Genomic DNA, 13,566 nt, shown 5'->3' on the forward strand with positions numbered 1-13,566 from the left:
TCACTGATCTCTGCATTTTTCACGTCCTCTGAAGCAGCTGCTGGTCAGCCTGGACCACTGGTGCTGGTACCGGTTGCTTTGCAGGTGCTCTGGTGACAGAGCTGCACACACTGTCCCCGGCAGGCCTGAGAGGTGCGGCGTGCAGGTCTGTGGACCGAGCAGCCTTATAGCTGAAATGCCGCCAGCTGAAATGTGTCACTTTGACTTCTGTTACTTTGTTATTCATGTATGGCTGCTGAATGGCTCATTTTTCAAAAGCCAAATTAAAAATCTCTTGATTTTATAGTTCTTTTTTTGTTATAGTTGAACACCCACTAAGGTCTGCCTACTGAAAGTAAGAAAAAGTAATTTTGAAGTTTTTAAAAACCACATATTGTATCCAGAGCAAAGAAAATGAAGTCTCTTTCCCAGGCGGAAAAGCTATGAATTAGAGGTTTTATGAAGTAAAAACAAATGTCAGGTTCCGTTTGCATCAGCTGAATTATGCATTTGGAATTGGGCTCCATTCGGTGTGTGCGTGGCCCAGGGCTGGAAGGAGTAAATACGGGATGCGGTTTGGAGACCGTGTCATGGGATTGAGTTAACTCCCTGCTCTGCCCTGTGTCTTGCAGTTTGGTGTTCGGAAGTCGGCTGGACATCCACTCGGGTGGCATAGATTTAGCATTTCCTCACCACGAGAACGAAATCGCACAGTGCGAGGTCTTTCACCAGTGCCAGCAGTGGGGGAATTATTTCCTACATTCTGGTGAGCGAGGACTTCAGGTTAATTTGTTCCATTTCAATTCTCTCGACTCTGTTCGTGAAATAGCTACATTTGGAAACACCTGCATCAGCTAATAGGTCAAGAAACAGAGTTGTCCCTTAAATGGGCTTTGACTTGTTGGTTGGACGTGAACTTCCTTGGATCGGAATACCGAATGTGCCTTTTGGAACTGAAACGTGAGCTGACGAGAGTTCGGCACATGTTATGCAGCGCGGTTCTGCAGAAGTCTGTTTGAAAGGAAACTACGAAGAGGGAATTTCAAATAGTATGATGTCGTAATGATTATGAATACGCCATTCTTGAGCTGTGACATTGTCACCGTCAATACCTGTCATTCTCTGAAAGCACTGCCTTCCGTTTCACTGTTCAAAAAACCTCGTGGCCGTCTGCTCTCAGAAGTGGATACGAAGTTGTGAGACCAGCGGCGTCTTGAGCGAAGCAATTTTGGCATTTCCTGGGATGCATGGGGAGATTCATGTGTCCAAGATTGTGATAAAGGTCGCGGAGCCACCGTGAACTGGTTTTGTTACCTTTCTGGAGGGGGCAGTGGTGTTTGAGGGGAAGAAAGAGGAAAGGCTTTGGTAGTGATGGGGTTGGGAGATGCAAACGGTCAACATCTAAAGCTTAGGAAACCAACAAGAACCATTTCTTTAAGTCCTTAGTTTAAGGAAACCAGGTTTTGCCAGCGAGGTGGTATTAAACGCAGACACACTCCGGGTTTGTAATAGGCAGTAGCTGCTTCAAGTCTGCGGCGAGGGTCCACGTGGGTGACAGTGGCCAGCGGGGCTGCCTTCCGCGCAGGCCCGCCCTGCAGCGCCTCTGCCACCCCGTGTGCCCCGCCCGGAGCCCGCGGGCCAGCCTCGCGGCTCTCTGTGCGACCCTGCATCTCGGTGCTGCCCTGAGGTCGTCTGAAAGGGACGGGCTGAGTTGCCGTTCCCAGCGCGGGGGCCCGAGGTCCGGTTTCCACCTCGTGTCCCTGCTTGGCGCCCGACAGGAGCCAGAACCCGCGTCCTTTGTGCCGGGCCAGGAGCTCGATGGCCCCGGCTCCGTTCCTCCCGCACTTCGGCAGGGACCCCGGACCCGTTTCCGGTCGGGGCTCACGCCTCTTCTCAGAAACCGCGTGGAGCCAGGTCTCCCCCTTCAGCGGGAGGACTTGTGAGAGCAGAATGCTCCGAGCCCGTCCGGGGAGGGAATCACAGGTCCCAGGGATGGAGGTGTTCCCGTGCCCGGTGGCAGGCTCGGGGACAGGTGATCCCGTGTTACCCGTCGGGACGCGAGGGCTGGTCCCCACAGGCCCTTCGTCGGTGGCGCTCGTGAGGAGTTGGGGTTTGCCGCCAGCACCGGTGCCCCTCGGTGACTGGGTCTGCCATCAGACGGGACCCGCGGTAGTGCCAGCGCTCACGGGCTCTGTGTCTGCACACGGCAGGTCCTGCTGCTTTGGATGAGGCGTGGGGAAGGGTTTTGCTGTTAAGACCCACGATCTGTTAGGACGTTGGAATCTTCTTTGTCCTACTTTCACCCGGTCCCGGAGGAACAGCTGTGTCTCCTGACACCCTGGAGAATCGATGCCTTTTCCTGAAGTAAATGGATGGAAGTAGAGTTCAGCAGTCAGATGTTTCGTTTTCCAGATGTTGTCAGTTTCTTAAAACTTCACTTGTGTATATGGCAGGCTGCATAGGTTGACATATTCAAGGTTACGTAGCTTTTTGGAAGCCACATTGTAACCAGTTCTTGGAAAGTTGGCTTGAAAAAAGGTGATGCTTGAAGTTGTGTCAGAAAAAGTGGAAGAATCTTCTGTTGGGAAATCACAGCTCCCTTGGAAGTGAACCTGGTACAGATGTGGTCCAGGAGGAGGTCCAGGCTCAGATGGAGGAGTCCTGAGGGTTCAGGTCCCGCCGTCTTTCACACACGGGCGTGAAACGATGCTGAGGCTGGGATATGTCTGAAAACGAGCTACAGACACGCTCGCAGTGTTGCTCGGAGACCTGCACGCTTTGTGGAAGCAAAGATGTGTCCTCTCCTTGGGCGCTGAGTCAGGTCCCCTGTGTTGGTGAGTCACAGGAGAGGGAGGGGCCATCCCCACAGTGTGATGCCCTGGCCTGGGGTGGACGTGGGCCCCCCTTGCTGGCGGGCTGAGCGCAGGGCCGATCTGGGGGGCCTGTGTGGGCATCCACGCAGGGCTGTGTGACGGGTCAGGGCTCCTGGAGTCCAGGCGCCTTTGGAGACGCGCCCTCCTTCACCCTGCCTCTGGGGGTACAGAATGAGTGACTCTGTTTTTGTTTCAGGGCATTTGCACGTGAAGGGCAAAGAAGAGAAGATGTCCAAATCACTGAAGAACTACATCACAATTAAGGTAACGCACTTGTCGTGTTTCCTGTGTGCCCATCAGTCTGCCGACGTGTCACGGAGGCAGATATGCTTCAGGAGACCCCCATCTCCGGTTCCCTGTGTCCCCGGGGCCCTGACGGGCTTCTCCTGCTTCTGGCTTAAACGGCTTTCTCTTGTCTAAAAGTGCGAGGCGGTGTTTCCTGTCCTGTCGCCTCCTGTGTCGGCTCCTGTGTCGGGGGCCTCAGCCTCTTCCCCCTCCCTGTTCCAGGACTCCGATTTTATTGATTTGAGCCCTTTTTCTCTTTTTTTTTTTTGATGAGTCTAGCTAAATGTTTATTGATTTTATCTTTTCAAAGAACTAGTTCTCAGTTTCACTGATCTTTCGTATTTTTTTTCAGTCTTTATTTCATTTATTTCTGCTCCTACCTTTATGATTTCTTTCCTTCTATTAACTTTGGGTTTTGTTTGTTCTTCTTCTAGTGCCTTAAGGTGTGAAGTTAGGTTTATTTGAGATTTTTCTGAAGTTTTTCTGAGGTTTTTCTTATATTACTAAATACTTCCCTTTTAGGACTGCTTTTGCTGCATCCCACGTGCATGAGGTTATTTTAGGGGATGATCTCAGTTTGAGCACATGCGAACAAGCTTGCATTTTTACCCACCTCCCATGTTTAATGCTTTTTACATCATGTTTTACATCTTTTTGTTTTGTGCATCACTTAACTACTTATTGTGGATATAGATGATTTATAGTATTTTTGTCTTTTAACCTTCCTACTAGCTTTATAAGTGGTTACTCTATCTTTACTGAATGTTTGCCTTTACCAGTGAGATTTTTCCTTTCAGAATTTTCATATTTCTAGTCGTGGACTTTTCTTTTCCTCTTAGAGAAGTCCCTTTAACGTGTCGTGTAATGCTGGTTTAAGGGTTCTGTTGCTTGTCTGTAAAATTCTTTCTCTCTCCTTCAGATCTGAATGATAGCTTGCTGGGCAGAGTGTTCTTGGTTGTAGGTTTTTTCATCACTTCGAGTATATCATGTTGCTCCTTTCTGGCGTGCAGAAAAGTCAGCTGACAGTCTTGCGAGAGTTCCCCTGTGAGGAACTAGTTGCTTTTCCCTTGCTGCTTTTAAGATTTTCTCTTTGTTTTTAATTTTCCCATTTTATTTACAGTGTGTCTTGCTGTGGATCTCTTTGGGTTCATCTCGTTTGGGCCTCTCTGTGCTTCCTGGGCTTGGATGTCTATTTCCCTTTCGCAGGCTAGGCAGATTTACAGCTTAGCTGGAAATATAAGCTCTCTGCTGCTCTCTCTCTCTCTCTCCTGGGGCCGCTACAATGCGAACATTAGTGCGCTCGGTGTTGTCCCAGGTGTCTCTTAAACTACTGAGTCTTTTGCATTAGCTTTCTTCCATATGGACTTAACTCATTTGAATAATCATCTGTTGTAAGGGTGCACCTTAATTAGTTTAAACCATCCCCTATTGATGGCCATTTAAATTATATTTTTCATGGCCGTATTAAACTACATCTGCTTGGGTACATGCATTTAAAATTTTCATAGATATTACAAAGTCTGCATTACTTTTCTGACCACTTAGTGAGTGGCCCTTGGGGGGCGCTACTACAGGACTGAGTTACTTCCCTGCTGTTGGACTTTACAGAGACCAGAGTCTTCCCCAGGCTCACATTCCAGCCCCTGGCAACTACTGGTCTGCTCTCCATTTCTTTTTCTTTCTTCCTTCCTTCCTCCCTCCCTTCATCCTTCCCTCCCTCCATCCCGCCCTTCCTCTCTTTCTCTTTCTTTCCCACACCGCATGGCTTGCAGGATCTTAGTTCCCTGACCAGGGATCAAACCCAGGGCCCCGGCAGTGAGCGCAGAGTCCTAACCACTGGACCGCCAGGGAATTAATTCCCTGCAGTTTCTGTGAGTTTTTCTTTTAGATTCCACACGTGGGTGAGATCATACAGTATTTGTCTTTCTCGGCTTTCTTTCACTGAGCCCAGGGTCCTCTAGGTTCATCCATGTTGTCACAAACGGCAGGATTTCCTTCTTTTGATGATTAATAGTCCGTAGTGTGTATATGCACGTGTATGTGTGTGTGTCAGCGTGTGTCACATCTTCTTTATCCATTCATCTATCTGTGGACACTTAGGTTGTTTCCGTATCTTGACTATTGTCAGTAATGCTGCATTGAACATAGGAGTGCAGATATATCTACGAGATAGTGATTTTGTTTCCTTCAGATGTGTACCTAGAAGTGGAATGGCTGGACTGTATGGTAAATCTATTTTTGATTTTTTGAGGAACCTTCATACTGTTTTCCACGGTGGTTGTACCAGTGTACGTTCCCACCAACCGCGCACAAGGGTTCCCTTTTCTCAATATTCTCATCAACACTTATTTCCTTTAATGGCAGCCATTCTGACAGGTGTGGCGTCTCATTGTGGTTTTGATTTGCATTTCCCTGATGATTAGTGATGTTGAGCATCTTTTCAGGCACCTACCTGTGGCCATTTTGTAGGTCTTCTTTGGAAAAACGTTTATTCAAGTCTTTTGCCCATTTTTGAATCTTTTTTTTTTTTTCTGTTGAGTTGTGTGAGTTCTTTATACATTTTGGGTATTTATCCCTTACCAGATAGATGGTCTGCAAATGTTCTCTCCCATCCTGTTGGCTGCCTTTTCATTTTGTTGACTGCTTCCTTTGCTGTGCAGAAGCTTTTTAGTTTGATGTAGTCCTACTTTCTTTCTGTGTCATTATCAGGAAATGGTCCACAGACACAGAATGCCGTAGAAAGGTCAGATTCCAGATTTCTGTTGAACTCTCTGACTCCATAGGGGCACCCCACAGTGGTGAAAATAAATACCCTTTAGTGTTGCTGGCGTTTGGAGAACTATTAACTTAGATTTCTGAACACACATTGAGGTTTATCTGAATGAGTCCACATTCTGAGTGGCAGGAAGCTACCCCCATTCCTTGTGGGGTGGGCCATGCCCAAGTGGTGTGCAGGATCTTAATTCCCCGACCAGGGATTGAACCCGTGCCCCCGGCCGTGGAAGTGCGGAGTCTTAACCACTGGACCACCAGGGAAGTCCAGGAAAAACCCTTTAAAATAAAACCACCTAAAATCCTTTTTGGATGAAATAGAGAACATGGCTACCCCGAAAACAAAGTGCTAAAATGAAAAAGAGATCTCTTTCGGAAAAACCGAAGACCTAGACAGACATAAAATATCCATAATGTTAGTTTTTAAATTCTGTCACTAAATGCACGATTATGAGCAGAAAGTCAGGAGTGCAGGAGAGGCACCGACTTGCAGAGAGAAGTGCGTGGGGCTGGGGGCGGCGTGTCGTGTCTGTCAGCGGTCAGGGCCCCGGGGCCGTGGAGATGCACAGCTTTGCTCCTGCCCACACAGCTCCACAGCCGTACATACCAAGCGTCTGGCAGTGATTTATAAAAATCTAAACACACAACAACTTACAAAAACAAGTCCTCACCTAAGGCAAGCGTGTCCACTGGGAACAGGCCTCCTGCTGCACTGTCAGAGACAGGAGAGGACTTGTAACAAGTTATGAAGCAGTTGAGTCCATGCTTTGGTGGGGAAGGAAACCTAAAGAAATAATTCAAAAAGGAGAGGGAAAAGTCAGAGGGTGGCTAAAGGCCCTCCGGGTACCCGGCGTTCACTCTCTGTCCCCGGTGTAACCCCATGCCAGCTGAGCTGCGTGTTTACTGGGGTCCCGCCGAGCACAGCTGGTTATCACGAGACCCTGGCAGGTCAGGGAAGCGCTGTCAGAGTGGCTGGAGTGACGGCCGACGGGACACAGAAGGACTTGCAGAGAAGGCACAGGATGCGAGGCTGCAGGGCAGCCCGGGCCTTGGGTGTTTGGCGTTTGGTTCACTAAGTCTTGTCTTTTTGTCACCGTTATAGACACACTGCAGTTACGACACATCCGCATCTTAGCATTCTGTAAGTGATGCTCTGTATGCGACAGCGCTACGTATTTATCTGCCTGTGCTGTCCGTGGTGTAGTAACATCACAGTGCAGGGGCTCGGTCTCCGTGCTGCTGCTTTGGCAGATTTAAAGGGGAAGTGACAGGTGAGAACGCGAGGGCACGTGACGGCGCAAATGCGAGAATTAACACGCACACTGTGTGCTGTCCACCGGACGGGGTCTCAAGTTAGTTGGCTAGTTTGGGGAATTAAGGGGACGAAGAAATACTCCTTTTTCACACCCTGGAAAGGAGCACCAAGGGACGGACACAGACGCTGAAATACCCGGTGTCTTACTGATGCAAGTCGGCTTGGACAGGGCTCTTCACCTTTCCCCTGTCGATCCTGTTGTTGGCCTGGCGAAATCTGTGGCCGCTTCCTTAGAGTGTAACATTTTTAAACACACAGAATGAAATCTGTAGGAGTCTGACAGGTGTTGATTATATCGAGATACAGGAATCCATGCCCTCCCTCGCTTGAGTGAACCCTCTTAACAGAATCCAGCCGTGGGTCTGAGCCCCGCAGCTCACGTCAGATGAGTGACAGCACAGGCTGTGTGGAGGTGACGCGGCCGCAGGCTCGTGGGGCGAACACCCCGCGACTGCTCGGGGGGCGGTCCAGGTGTCTACACTGGTGGTTGGAGGAGCGCTGCGTGTGCCTGGGGGTTAGTGGCTCCTGTCTCTCCCGGCCCCTGCAGGACTTCCTCAGCACGGCCTCCCCAGACGTCTTCCGCCTCTTCTGCCTGCGGAGCAGCTACAGGTCAGGTGAGCTGGCAGGGAGGCCTGGGTGCTCCTCACGTGTGGCCCCGGGGAGCCTCTGAGGGCCTCTGGGAACCCCGAAATCCGGGTGGGATGCGCCCCGTCCTGTTGGGGTGTTGCCCTCGTGCCCTGAGGTTGGGTTCTGAACGGAAGCCCGAGGATGCTCCAGGGAGCACGGTCCCAGCGCTCAGCCAGGGGACCCCGGAGCCTGTCCCAAGGCCGCGGCTTTGCAGTGGGACTCCGGTGCCCAGCGCTCCACGGGGCCCGGAGAGCCTGAGCCCGCGGCACCTGCCCCCTGGCTTCATGAGCCGTCCTGGCACAAGGCCCGAGCCAGGAGCCGTCAGCATGGCACTGCCCCTCCCCTGGGCCAGAGGGCGTGTCCCCTTCCAGCCCTGAAGGCGAGTCTGGGGACCCCGGCACTCCCCGCTGGCCGGACCCCTGTCCAGAGACCTGGGGCCGCCCGGGTGCGGCGAGTGTCCCTAATCTGTCCCCGCACACTCGTGGGCGGGGTGATGGCCGAGTTTCCCTGCCCCTCCGGGAACACAGGGCCAGAGTCCTCGTGGCACCGGTCAGCTGGCCTCCCCAGAGGTGCTTCAGGTGCCCGGCAGGGCCCCTGCTTTCCAGAGCCATCTGTCTGTTTGTACACCTGTCAGCAGGAATGAGCCCTCGGCCACTCACGTGGGGAGGGGTGTCCACGTTTCCTGCCCGGGGTCAGGACAGAGCCTGGCGGTCTGCAGGCGCTCGCGGCTCCCAGGTGACCGGGCTCCCTCCCCGCAGCCATGGACTACAGCGACGGCGCCATGCTCGAGGCCAGGCGTCTGCTCCGTGCCGTGGCCGCCTTTGTGGAGGACGCTCGGGCCTACATGAGGGGGCAGCTGGCGGGCGGCCCCGTCCAGGAGGACGTGCTGTGGGAGAGGTGGGTGCTGCTCAGGACCACCCGAGGCAGCGCTGTGGACACGGGGGTGGGGCTGGTGGGAGCCCCGGGCCCGCCAGGGGAGGGGCAGGCACCCTGCCTTCAGGGAGGCCTGGACGGCCCACGGTCGCGTGGGAGTGTCAGGAACCTCGTGGATGGCGTGGTCGACGGGAAGTGGGGCAGGTGGGCGGACGAGCGAGCTGTTGAAGGAAGGAGGGGGGACCTGGGTCGCGGGACAGGGGTTGACGGGCGCGTCCGGAAGCCCAGCGTGTGCCCCCTGCCCCCTGGGGGTCGTGACCACAGGCCGGTCGTGCCTGCAGAGGTGGGAGCACAGCAAGGGGCCCCGGGAAGTGAACTGAGTGGTGGCGCGGGCGGGAGGACGGAGCCCACCCCGGACATGGAGACGGTGTTTCCAGTTCTGTTGCTTGGTAAATGGCTTGACGTGGTCATCTGTGTTTCACTCGTCCAAAAAAAGGCGAGGAAGGTTTGAGATTGGCTTCAGAGACGGTGAGAAAGTGGGAAGACAGAGCCTCGGGGGATACCAGGGGGAGATGAGGGGGGCAGGGTCATCGGGGGTCCCCGGAGGCTGATGGTGGGCGGGGTCTGTGTGCCCTGCCACCCAGGGAGCCCCTGGAGGAGTAGAGGGCCCGGGGCTCCTTCGGGGCCGGCCGGGAAGAGGGCATCTGCAGGAGAGAGGCAGGAGCTGCCTGTTGGTCACAGCAGTGGCGCCCAGGATGAAGCCCAAGCCCTGGGGCCGGGCAGCTGGGCCTTGTGGGGCTGGGCCACCCTCCCGACGGCGGGTGCCAGGGAAGGGCCGGCAGTGCCGCTCACCGGCAGGCGTGCAGGGGAGAGTCTGCGCCTCAGTCAGGAGAGGTCAGGTTATGCCGGCTGACAGCGCCGGGTTGCAGAAGCCCAGGCAGCAAAGGTCTGTCTCTCCCTGTGGTCACTCGGGCCCAGGCTCGGCGGCTCTGCCCAACCCTTTCCTGTGCCTGGGGAGCAGGGCACCCGGAGGAGGTGGGGAAGGTCTGGGACGAGGGGCAGCAGGGAATCAATACGGTGGCAGAGCCTCGGAGGGGCCGGTGACTGACCGGCAGGCATGCAGGACAGCATGTGAGTGAGGGGTGGCTCAAAGGGGACAGGATGGTGCTGCTGGGGACGGGTAAGGGGGCAGGCGAGGAGGAGGTGACGGTGACCTCAGTTTCCTTGCCAGGGGCTGAGGGGCTCGAGCGTCATGGCAGCCGGCTCCTGAGGGGGTCTGACAGCAGAGGGAAGGAGCTGGAAGGGCTGCCCCAGGGGCGGGAGCTGAGGGTGGAGCCCCCGGGGGGCGTCCGTCCTGGGGGCCCAGCCAGCGCTGCAGCTCCTGCCATCCAGCCGGGTCCCTGGAGCGGCCCCGTCTGCTCACCTCCCCAAAGGCTGGGCCACACCAAGGGGGCCGTGCAGGCGGCGCTGGCGGACGACTTCAACACGCCGGGGGCGGTGGACGCCGTCATGGACCTGGCTCACCACGGGAACAGACAGCTGAAGGCGGCTGCCGAGGTAACTCCTGGGACGTGGCGACACTTCTGAGGACACAGCAGATGCCACCTCGCCAGCCCCTGGGGCCACCCAGCTCCCAGAGCCTGTGGCCTCTGAGCCACCCCTGCGTGTGGCCCCGTCCTGAGCCAGGGTCAGTAGAGCTGGGGGCCGTGGGGAGGCCCGGCACGTGGACACAGGAGCTCAGGGGAGTCTGAGTGTGTCACACAGATGTGAGACGGGGAAGGAAGCCGGGTGGGGACCCCGACTGCCCCCCAGCCCTGCCCGTCCCTGGGCCCTGGCGCCAGGCTCCTCTCGGATGCCCAGGACCCTGGGACGCCCCGAAGGCCACCTGCTGCCGCCGCCACCCAGGGGCTCCTTGCCAGCACAGGCACTCAGAGCACAGGCCCCGGCGGCGGGCGGGAGCACCGGCTTCGCAGGGCTGCGTCCGCGCCCACCGGGGGCTGACCTGCCCGGGGTCGGTGCTCTTGCCTTTCAAGAGCCTTCTCTGGGTGACTTGTTGCAGGCGGCCGGTGGTCCCAGGAGCCCTGCTGTGTTCGGTGCCGTCGTGTCCTACGTGGAGCAGTTCTTTGAGACGGTGGGGATTTCTCTGGCTGAGCGACAGGTATGCCCTTCTCTCTTCAGTCCTTGATCGTGGGACTTAATCTACACGCTAACACTGTAACAGCCGCTTCTTCCCTTCAGAAACGCAGATTTTAACGGTAATTAAAGGCCAGACTTACCACGTGCTTAAGATGTGTTATGTTCCTTAAAAGGGGAACACACGCAGAGCTGGGATTTACTAACCGAAAGAGGGTTCTCAGCACGACGAGCGTGCACCTCAGCTGCACCGTGAGTGGTGAGCCACGGATTCCGTGCGCACTTGTGTCCGGGAAAGAACCTCAAAGTGTACACGGCAGTCAGGCTGCAGGGGACACGCTTCTCCGGCGCCGTTTGAGCTGCCGGCCGGGCCCCAGCTGTCAGGGATCCCCGGGCCTGGCCCCCCTGGCTGCCCACGTCCCTGTCACACACTCCTCAGCAGAGGCCCAGTCCAGGCCCGTGGGCTGTTCGGCCACCGGGTCTCTGGTCCCGTGTGTGTGGAACGTCCCTTGTCCTTCCGTGGCCTTTTCCTGCCCTGACACCCCGGCCCCTCAGGGACTCAGCACATATGACGCCATCCTCTGGGCCGTGATCCCCGTCTGTCCCGCGCCCAGGATGTGCACCGTGACCACGACGCAGAGACCCTTCCTGGCGCCAGTGTGGACTCGGGTCCTCCTCCCGCTCGCAGCTGGGGGGCAGAGCGTGGAGCTGGCCGCGGTGCCACACACAGCCCCATCCCTTTGGCACGTTCTTGCTTCCTGCACTGACGTTCCCAGCCCATCTGGTACCTTGTGTCGCAGGCAGGAGTCGGCCTTTCTCCCAGGAGCCTGGCTGCTCTCGGCGGGGAGGGTCTGGGCACTGGGTGCTCGCTGCGCTTGGCCACAGCTGCTCTGGCCGTAGGCGGGCAGAGCCAGCCCCCAGGATCCTGGGTCCCCTCTCCGTATCGACTGTTACCCCCGACACCTCGACTCCGGTTCCCAACAGTCCCGGGCCACCTCCCTCCTCTGGGCTCCCACCTCCCAACATCACTCCCCCGCTGCCCTCCCCATGTATACCTGTCTCCCCACGGCCGCCGCCTCTCCCCTCACCCCCAGCAGGCTGTCCTCTGCACAGAAGCGTCCTTGCCTGACGCCCCAGGCCAGGGTCCCTCCTCCTCCAGGGGGCCCACCTCCCTCTGCCTCACCTAACAAACAGCCTTAGGACTGTTGCTCAGGACTGAAAAGGAAAGGGCCATAGCTGCCACTTTCTAAAAAATGTGAACAGGCTGTTAACAGGGGAGCCTGGACTGCACACGGGGGGACGCCACCCCGGATCTCCCTGCGGGCCCCGCCGGGCCACCTGCTGCTGTGAGGCCTGGGCACAGCCCACACTGCCGGGCCGGGGACCTGCCAGCTGAGACCTGGCGCCGGCTGCCCTGGCCGTGAGCGGGGATGTCTCCTAGGACTGTTTGTCAGGCTGTGAGCTTCTCTGGCCTCAACAGAAAGACTCCCGTATCTTTGCAATGGTTTGTTTGATTGAGAGACAGACACTGATTCCCTAGTGGACTGCGGCCTTCCCTGGGTGGTCCAGGGCCTGTTGGCAGCTCACACTAGGCTGAGGGGGCCAGGTCTATGCTGGGTCACCAGAAGCCCACCTCCTCCCCGAGCTGGGGCGCCCCCGGAGCCCGCTGGGGGCTCACGTCTCTGTAACGAGCCGTCTTCTACCGTGGGAGCAGTGGCTGGGGATCATGTTGAGGTTGAAGGAGTTGGACTGCCGGCCCTTCCTCCGTGGGGCAGGGGGTGGGGGTGGGGTTGGACGCCTGGCAACTTGGAAGGGCTCCGGGCCCACGCCAGCCCTGGAGCTCCCCCGGCCGGCACCCACACTGCTGGTCCCCGGCCCCAGGGGAGAGCGCTGCGGGGCTGCGCCTGTGTGCGCGCCCACCTGTGCGCAGGACGTCCAGGGCCTTGAACGGCGGCTGGAGCGAGCAAGTTTGGTTTCCTTGGTCGATGAGGCCCAGGCCTGCCGGCTCTGCCCAATGACCCTCCGATGCTGCCCGTCTGCAGTGGCAGCTCCCGCTCACCAGCCTGGGCGATCGGGAGACTGGGCCCTTTGGGCGAGGCGAGGGGAGGGAGACGAGCCGCGCCCCCTGCCCCTCCCCGGCCCGGGGCCTGTCCACTCACCCGGCGCCTGGGCAGTGTGTTTCAGGGGCCGGCGGCCCGGCCGCCCTGCACAGCGTGGTCGAGGAGCTGGTCCGCTTCCGGCAGAAGGTCCGGCAGTTCGCTCTGGCCGCGAGGGAGGCCCCTGGGGAGGCGCAGCGGCAGCTCCTGGAGAGGCAGCCCCTGCTGGAGGCCTGCGACGCGCTGCGCCGGGACCTGGCCGCCCACGGCGTCAGCATCAAGGTGAGCGCCGCCCCGCCCCCGGCTCTGCCCCTGCCCCCGCGCCCTCTCACCCGGCCTGTCTCCTTCTCCAGGACCGGGGCGGCGTGTCCACGTGGGAGCTGCTGGACCCGAGGACAGAAGACCCCAAACCAGGGAGCTGAGGCCACGGGATGCGGAGGCCACGGCTCCCGGGCAGTTCTGTGCTGCTTCAAATCATGATAAAAGCTTGATGTTAAAGTTTCTGTGTGGCTACTCAGTTAACCTTAAACCAAACTGTCACTGCCCCACGGGTGCTCGTAGATGTGCTGGAGAATGGGTTTCGACGGCCACAGATGCAGTTCAGTAAAGTCAC

At 57.1% G+C, this 13,566-nt stretch overlaps 1 protein-coding gene and 1 long non-coding RNA gene across 8 annotated transcripts in view; one reads left to right on the top strand and one right to left on the bottom strand.

Moving 5' to 3' along the window:
• The window catches only part of CARS2 (cysteinyl-tRNA synthetase 2, mitochondrial), a 39,075-nt gene extending 25,624 nt beyond the window's left edge, over window positions 1-13,451 (top strand). For 5 of the 7 annotated variants that reach the window (XM_033435047.2, XM_049701282.1, XM_004273671.4 and 2 more), the window contains 8 exons: window positions 612-745; window positions 3,049-3,116; window positions 7,772-7,838; window positions 8,610-8,748; window positions 10,158-10,281; window positions 10,784-10,882; window positions 13,032-13,235; window positions 13,307-13,451. In XM_033435047.2, the coding sequence (XP_033290938.1) occupies window positions 612-745; window positions 3,049-3,116; window positions 7,772-7,838; window positions 8,610-8,748; window positions 10,158-10,281; window positions 10,784-10,882; window positions 13,032-13,235; window positions 13,307-13,375 (904 nt within the window). In that variant the 3' untranslated portion in view covers window positions 13,376-13,451. Of the gene's footprint in view, window positions 1-611; window positions 746-3,048; window positions 3,117-7,771; window positions 7,839-8,609; window positions 9,090-10,157; window positions 10,282-10,783; window positions 10,883-13,031; window positions 13,236-13,306 lie in introns of those variants that run through there. The other 2 variants (XM_033435044.2, XM_033435043.2) reach the window with 2 other exon arrangements.
• On the bottom strand, window positions 3,394-13,032 carry LOC117202776 (uncharacterized). Its single transcript, XR_004485235.2, has 3 exons — window positions 11,065-13,032; window positions 10,727-10,956; window positions 3,394-10,288 (listed from the first exon to the last, which is right to left on the bottom strand). It is a non-coding gene; the product is annotated as an uncharacterized LOC117202776 (long non-coding RNA).
• Window positions 13,452-13,566: the final 115 nt, after the last annotated feature.

The sequence above is a fragment of the Orcinus orca genome, chromosome 18 (assembly GCF_937001465.1).
Source record: "Orcinus orca chromosome 18, mOrcOrc1.1, whole genome shotgun sequence".
Classification (NCBI taxonomy): Eukaryota; Metazoa; Chordata; class Mammalia; order Artiodactyla; family Delphinidae; genus Orcinus; species Orcinus orca.